Source organism: Ptychodera flava, chromosome 1, assembly GCF_041260155.1.
Source record: "Ptychodera flava strain L36383 chromosome 1, AS_Pfla_20210202, whole genome shotgun sequence".
Classification (NCBI taxonomy): Eukaryota; Metazoa; Hemichordata; class Enteropneusta; family Ptychoderidae; genus Ptychodera; species Ptychodera flava.
In genome coordinates, this window is record NC_091928.1 from 48,767,414 (window position 1) to 48,776,068 (window position 8,655).

General features: G+C 38.7%; 1 protein-coding gene across 1 annotated transcript; it reads right to left on the minus strand.

The window, feature by feature from the left end:
- Positions 1-305: 305 nt before the first annotated feature.
- On the minus strand, positions 306-7,391 carry LOC139140078 (uncharacterized). The gene is made up of 2 exons (XM_070709087.1): positions 7,267-7,391; positions 306-4,593 (listed from the first exon to the last, which is right to left on the minus strand). The coding sequence occupies exon 2, from the start codon at positions 4,544-4,546 to the stop codon at positions 2,354-2,356; it is 2,193 nt and encodes a 730-aa protein (XP_070565188.1). The 5' UTR covers positions 4,547-4,593; positions 7,267-7,391; the 3' UTR covers positions 306-2,353.
- Between the last annotated feature and the right edge of the window lie 1,264 nt (positions 7,392-8,655).

Genomic DNA, 8,655 nt, shown 5'->3' on the forward strand with positions numbered 1-8,655 from the left:
CCTAAATTTCGACTTTTTTTTAGGTAAGGTTGGTAAGGTGTATAATAATAAAAGGTTATTCCCAAAATACCGGGATTTATGTCCGAGTACATCGTGCAGCGGAGGTATTGTCCGAGACGCGTAGCGTCGAGGACAATACCTCCGCTGCATGATGTACTCGGACATAAATCCCGGTATTTTGGGAATAACCTTATATTATAATTATTCTGTTGTCATTAACACAATCAAAACCAATAGCACGTACACCATCTCCACCGCCATCACCACCACCACTATCATCATCTTAATCACAATCGATCATTATTATGACATCGTTTGTTTTTATTTTAACACATTCAACAAAATTTTCAATTAGTCACTTTGATCTAGTTCGTTTTTGTTCGTTTTTTTACCAAGGAAAAAAGAGATTGAAATATCTGAATCTCGTAACTTTCACAAAATGTTTAATGAACAAAACAGAGACTAGGATCGTAAAGTGTTATGAAAGGAGGTGATTTATGCCCCACTACCACTGACAGTATCGTACATGTATATGGAATCAACTGTTTCATACTCATCGTATAACTCTCACAGTAAGTTACTAACGTTAAGTGATTTCATAAACATAGACGGGCCGTGTCTGAAACATTTGATGGCTTTCCATACTTTTGTCTTAATGACAACTACACTTTCTTGTTCTACAAGTTCTTTTTGCTAGTGTCATGAAATCAATTCTAACGTTATCAAGAATACTGATATTTTGTGCGTGAGATTCCTTCTATGCTAATATGCTTCATTTTTGTCCTTATCAATTTTTAAAACTAGGATATTTGCCTATGACTTACATATTTTGCTGAATTGCATTAAACCAATATATATGGTGATACCACCCTTGCATTAAAGAGAGATTATAAGTCTTAATTTATCAGTTACATGTAACTTACAGTGATCATGGTCGGTTCCCTTAGATATAGGTCTAATTTCTCTATTCCCTCATTGTAGGCTATAAAATTGGTCTTCATACATAAACATTGCTTTGATTACCAATTTCCTGCTGTATGCAACGTAGGCGCATATTCCTACATCGTTCGATAAACCTGTCAGCGACTAGTTAAATGTTTGGATTTTTCAATGCTTGTCATCATTTCAAATGGTAACATCAAAGCCTCCCTTCCTATGCGGGTGCTGTAGATCATCGACCATTATCATATTCTATATTTCTGGGTAAGTTGTTCATTAACGTCCATGTAGTACTTGGCATTGAAGTCATAACTTCAGGAGAGCGACGGAAACAGTCTAACATATACACAAGCTTAAGTCTGTACTGGGCTCGGTTCCAAAGCAAGTAATCGTTTACCATGGCCGGGCTTCCTTCTTCTTCTCTTAGGGTGATATTTGTATATGTCTGCTCTATAGGTAAGCTTTCCCACACTACCAGCTAGGACACCCATGGCGATCCTTCCTAGAAATCCACCTGCTACCCCTCCAACAACGATCCCCAGCACCGGCACAGGGATCAACAGTTGTCCTATGATAGCACCACCAAATGATCCACACACGCCACCGATAAATGTGCCTGCCATTTTCCACTTTTGAAAATTGATCTCTTCCCATTCCTTTGTCGAAAGTATGGCCTTGTTCGTCTTGCCTCTCATTCTAATGATATCTAAGGCAAGAAACGCACCTTCAGACACCACTGTACTGGCAGCAGAGACTGACCCTGAAGCTGCAAGACTTAAGGCAGCACTATGTTCCAAGCCAGCGACAACCAAGTGTGACATCCCCTTGAAAGGAAGTTTTCCAAAAGTACCTGCCACAGACTTTGTGGCAAGTCTCATGCCATCTTTTGACATCAGGCGCAGTGGGCGTGCCCCTTCTTCAGCATAATTTCCATAAGTGTTTCCAAATTGTCGAGACTCTAAAACACCAGTTTTACACCAAGTTACGAAGTGTTCACCGTCGTCGATCTTCGGAGAGCACTCACATTGTCCAAGCCGTGATCTTGCCCTGCCAATCACAATTTCTGGATCAACGTTTCCATCATAGATGACTCGGAAGATTCTCTGGCCATCACAGTTTATTTGAATAGTCTCTTCGGTGACCTTACCAACACTTTCTCCTGATGTGCTATCCTCATATTGGATAGTACTCAGATTGTGTCCCTCTGCCCCATCTTCCGCTGCTAACACATGGTGATAATGTAACCCTCTTACACGTTCGATGAGAAGGTGGTCCCCCTTCTTTATATCTGTGATCTTCCTGATACGTACATTGGATAACATGGCTCCTTGGCAATGCCTGACAAACTGTTGACAGCTTTGATAATGTGGAGACACAGTACCAGGGTTTAATAAACCATGGGCCGATTTCATAACTATGTTACGGTCCACAGCCGTGTTGTTTTCGTCGGCATGAACAATAGAGTATACTCTCTGTTTTCGAAGGTCCAATTGTACTTTCTCGGCAACAACGTTATTTTGATGTAATTTCGCATCACCAGTAGCATGATTGACGATGCTGCAGTCGCAAACGTGTATAACAACAACTTCTTTATCGCAGTCTTGAACAGAAAGCATATGGTGTGTCTGCATGGTTTTTGCTTGTTTGGTGTCCCTATTATAAGATGGTCGCCAAATTTAATGTCTTGGACGGATTTTACCTCTTTCAATTGCTCTGTCATTCTTTTACACCAATGGACAAAATGTTCATTGCTACTATTCTCCAAAGAGTATACCTTCTGTCCGATGCTACTCCTAGCTTTCTCGGAATTTTCATGGACATCCCTGCAAATATCCTCATCGTAATAGTCATCATGTACACAGTACAACTTGTATTTTTCGGCGTCAACATAGATCTCCTCTTCGATTACTCTGTCTTCGTTGTGGTAAACGATCGTTGCCTTCCTTCTCTCTACGCTGTTTTCCACTACAATGGAGTGGTGATTCTTCATGCCCCGGAAGTTTTCAATGACGAGATGGTCTCCTTTCTGCAAATCAGCAATGCTGTAGAGAGGTTCTCTGTGACTTCTCCTCATCTTGCACCAGAACACGAAGTGTTTGCTGCTGTTCCGTTCATTTTGGCAGTAGTTCTTCATGCCTACCTGCCTCCTTGCTTGGGTGATGACATCATCGGTTTGGTCGGCCTCTTCATCTTCTGGACAATCGTCGTAAAATAAGAAGACGTTGTCTTTAGAAGGGTCGATGTTCATTTGCTCTTCAATCACTTGACCATGAGAGTAATGAATTACAGCAATGTTGTTGTTCATGTGACTGCCGTCTTGCACTACCAACACGTGATGTTCCATAAGGAATTTATCAATGATCACATGGTCTCCCTTTTTGACATATCCCAATCCCTGTACCCTTTCTCTGTGCCCAGTTTGATGTTTGCACCAATTGACAAAGTGTTCGCAATTATTAAAGTCATTGCTGTACTTGTGTTCATTGAGTTGACGTCTGGCCTTTTCAATTACCTTGTCAGTGTCAGTGAGAACAAACATTATTTCAGCATCGTCATCGCTCTCGTTTCCATCATCATTAGAATCAATACCGGCATTCCCAGCGTTTTCTTCATCGGTTTCATTATCTTCACTGGTAAAGTCATCGGCATATTCAAGACCATCATCAATGAACTTGTGTTCAATAAATCGAAATACGTCTCGTTCATCGGGGTCAAGTACTAGATCTTCCTCAACGATTCGACCATTTGTATAGTGAACAATACTAACAACATTTCCTGGTCTACCATCGTCTACAGCAAGGGAATGATGGCGGTGCAATCCTCTGCGTGCTTTTGTGATCAGATGATCCCCCTTCAAGATGTCGGTAACTTTGCAGATACGTTCCTGGTATCGTGTCTCTGTTTGACACCATTTCACAAAGTTTTCACAATTGTTGGACTCGGTAGAGTATTTCCTCAGCCCTAACTGTTTTTCTGCCTTCCCGACAACCTCATCCACATCTCTGCTCAGATTTCCACATTGAATATTGACCCTGAAGACAGGTTTGTCCTCAGGCTGCAGCGATATTGTTTCCCTTACAACTTCTCCGAACAGCTTCGGACAGTTACTGAAATGAATTACATTCAATCTGTTGTCTTCTGTGCCATCCTCAACAGCTAAACAATGATGATAATGAAGACCCATGAACTGTCTAATGATAACGTGATCTCCTCTTCGAATGTCATTTACTTTGAGTATACGTTCTTTGGCATTTATTTCTGCAAGACACCATTTCACGAATTCTTCACTTGTATTCTTTTCTGGTAGAAACTTACTGAGGCCAACTAGTTTTTCTGCTTTCTGAATAACTCTGTCGACGGTCATACCTGTTGGTCTATCATTGATTCGGTATATAGGAGTCTTCCTAGGAGAGAGATCCAGTTTTTCTTTTGTAACTTTGCTTCTCTTTCCCTGTGAATTGTAGTGGATGACGTTAAGGCTACATCCACTGCAGCCCTTCTGTATAGCCAGTAAGTGGTGTTGATTTCCTGTAAGACCTTTGCAAATAATTAAATGGTCACCACGTTCAATGTCACCTACACTGTATATCCTCTGCTTCTTCGGCATAGTTGCTCTTTGACAGTGTACGAAGTATTTTGAAAGTAGGCTGTTTTCTGCAGAAAATGAAAAAGATGATAATGATAACTTTTCTAAATTTTACAAAACCAAAATATTGACTAAATTATATCTAATTAAGGTGGAGCTGTACCTTGCCAACACAGTTTTTTCAAAGGAATTTGTCTCATCTAAGATGAAAAGGAAATCCCCGCATACTATATATATTTCAAAAGCAGAGAATCTATAGTTTGTAAAATAGCAACAGTTTACTCGAAGGTTGAAAGAGAGAGAGAGAGAGAGAGAGAGAGAGAGAGAGAGAGAGAGAGAGAGAGAGAGAGAGAGAGAGAGAGAGAGAGAGAGAGATGTTTTGAAACAGAAACGAGGGCAATTTTATCGAGATTTGATTTCAGCGTTATTTTTAAGAGTGTACTCTTGTCATTTTTGGCTTGTCTATCCATTTTCAGATGATGCATGTCGTTTACTTTGGTTACTTTCGTCTGTTGTCTTTTGTCACTTTAGACTATAGTGGAAATACGTTTTCCGACTTTTCTGTGAGATCCATGGGCGGTTTTTATTTAAGTTTTTTGTAAGTGTATTATGTGCAAATGCATGAACCTAAAATAAATCCAAATTCCGCATCATGCATGGCTTTCAATTTTAGCTACTTCATCTAGGAAGTTGCAATTTTTTTTATTACAAGGGGTAACACAGGCATCGAAATAATTTACAGTTTCCTCTCTGATAAGTAACTTAAACTGTATATTGTTACTTTTTTATACAGCTCGGTTCAGTAGAATGCGAGTGTTTCCAAAACAAAGCGTAATTCATCACACCCATTTTCATACGTGCCATGTATGGTTTGTTCTGCTTGAGTGGCCATTTTACAGTCTTGAGCCCTTCGGTCAACTCATTCAAGAAATTCCAAAGAGAGGTGATTTCGTCGAGTAATAAACATGAAGGATATGACGGGAGGCGGAACTGCATAAATTCGATAACAGGCAAGCCCTTATATTTTTTTTAATTAGTATATGAAATATTTTTAGACCCTGATTTATAACCTACTTGTCATGTAGTTTGTTTGCAACAGAGACGGAAGGTTAAAGTATACAGCTTAACATTCCTTGTGTGACACTTTGCTGGGGCTGTACCGCTCGCGTGAAAATAGCACAGGTGCAACTAGGTTATAAAATAGTGTGTATCGTTACGTCTATCTTTCATTCCTCGCTGTCGGCCAAATATCCGGCGAATTATAAAAATGTAAACTCTCTTATTTTAAGTAAGTCTGTGCCGTATATGCATTCTCAGTACTATTTTGTGGACTCTTCACGAACCATTGATGAAAAGGGGAATGCATTTAGAAGGTATCCTTAAGGTAGTGTGCGACTCGAAAGGGAAAGATTTAAACTTTTGCTCAAATTTTCCACAGGAATCTTTCAGCCATTCTCTTTCAAAATCAACAATAAAAATCGGAGGTCACCTTGTTAATTTTGCTACTAGAGGAACAAACTACCCATGATTTACCGATTATTGGAATTCAAAATGGCCGCCATCCCAGTGTTAACTTGAAAATTGAAATAAAATTTTCAATTTTCAAACAAATAAGTCGGTCAAAGTCTTTCTTACACCAAGAGCTTGAAATGAACCCTCACAAGTGGTAGTCCAAAAATGAATTGTAAATGTTTAAGAGTCCAAATTTCTGTCCCCGAGGCGCATTCTACCTTAACACAATTCGCACACTATGGCAGGCAAGACACTGTTTCTGCAATTCTGTAATTGCTGAATCTGCTTCAGTGTTACTTCTGTTACAATAATTTTGTTCGATTCCTAATCTACTTTCCAATAACATGTTTATGTTTATGTTTACTTTCCAATAACATGTTTATTTGCATGCTCATGCACTCGGTAAATATGTAATCGACAATGTAATCATGTAAAATTTGAAAATGTATTACGATACTTTCGACTGAAACTAATGACTCATGGGTATTCTGGCAACATGAACTTGAAAGGTGAGTATCTCGCACTTGTCTGTCTGAGGGACAAATCACATACTTGAAAAGAATGGGACAATGAACTACAGCAGAATCTTGTGACCAGTTCGTTTTAAATCCATAAAAGTGAATTTACAGAGTCAGAGTGCGTTACATCTAACGATACCGAAAGTTATGTAAACTGCTTTTGTATCGAAGTTATTGTCGAAATAAGCCAACACTAATAGGAATAAACTTTTGCTCAAATTGCCTCCATCTTCTTTTCAAAACATTAACGGGCGTGAGTTTATTGGAAACAATCTCTCGTTTGTGACCTTTTTAGTGACCCTACGCAATAGAAAGAGGCACAATGAGGAACAGTTTACCGTGAATTCACCTAAGGCCATTCAGACGTTTTAACAACGTTGCATAATCAGTGGCTCACACGTCTACTATGTACTTCCCTTTTGGTGTCTGAAAATTACCCTTTCCAGTTGACAGTACACGTGTGCGCCTTATATGAAGAATAAACTTACAATTACTTTGAGAAAACGTCTTCCCACAGACAGACGAAAAGTGTAAACCATGGCTGAGACACCTAACAGCACCCAAAGAAATTCCTAATTTGAAGTATAACTTTTCAAGATGGCGCACAATCCTATTTGAGCAACTCCTCTGTACAACGTCAGATAAAAATCAGCCGTCTGGCTCTTCAAATGTTTGGCGATGTGATGGCAAACAAGATAATGTCCCATTTACCTGATGGTTCTTTTCAGCTACAAAGATGATTTTGAGAGCTTGTACCTCTGAATACTGCGGCCAAAGCAGTCACGTCTCGGAGTTACACGGCCGTAGCTGTGCTCTCCTTTTAAAACACCTCGTCTAGTGAGTCGGCTTACAATGCATTCAACTCATGTGAAAAGGTCAGCCCCTTTTATGACCGGTTTAGTTTACCTTGCCATTCATAATGTCAACGTATTCTGTCAGTACGCTGTCTAGCTGCTACGGTCTAAGGCGCAATTAGGGCACGGTTGTGAGATGTGACTTTATAAAGTACCCCAATATGACACATTCACCACAAGATGAAAATATATGACGGAAAGAAATACATTATTTCAAACGTTTTCATTGCAAAGTCACTAGTCGAGCCACAACCTTCGATCATTTGTTCTCGCATTTGCTGTAGTTGGCATCGACTATTAAACTGGTATCAGTTCTCCGTTTTTTGTACAAAGTTTTTATCTTTTATGATTTAAAAAAAGACGATAAACAGCCTGTACTTGCCGGTGTTTAATTGAGTTTATCTTGACAGAAATGCATTGATTTGATGAAATTGCCAAAGAAGAGTATCCATGTTAATATGAAAGGAGTATTAATGCAAGAATTCTTTAGTGACGACTTTAAGTCTGTGAGAGAAGCATTATCTTCAGCAAAATCTAAATTCTTTCAAAGCGTTCGATCATGATCTCTGGTCGCAGTGTGATCATATCATCCATATAGACATGTCTTGTCTTACAGTAGTATGCGCCTCGAAAGTAAAATGCTTACACTTTTGCTCAAATTGTTCTCAAGGAATCCTCCTCCTCTATATATTTTTCAAATTTCTCAAAAATATTAGATGCCCAGTAGCTGAATGTCTCAATATTACAAATTACTCATAAAAAGTGTGTAACGTAAAAAGAAAAGCAGATACATAAATACATACATACATACAACATACATACATACATACATACATACATACATACATACATACATACATACATACATACATACATACATACATACATACACACATACACACACACACACACATACATACATCTACATACATACATACATACATACATACATACATACATACATACATACATACATACATACATACATACATACATACATACATACATACATACATACATACATACATACATACATACATACAGACAGACAGACAGACAGACAGACAGACAGACAGACATACATACATACATACATACATACATACATACATACATACATACATACATACATACATACATACATACATACATACATACATACATACATACATACATACATACATACATACATACATACATACATACATACAGACAGACAGTCAGACAGACAGACAGACAGACAGAC

Coding starts and splice junctions, on each gene's coding strand:
- LOC139140078 (XM_070709087.1), bottom strand. CDS start 4,546: ATGCCGAAGAAGCAGAGGATATACAGTGTAGGTGACATTGAACGTGGT.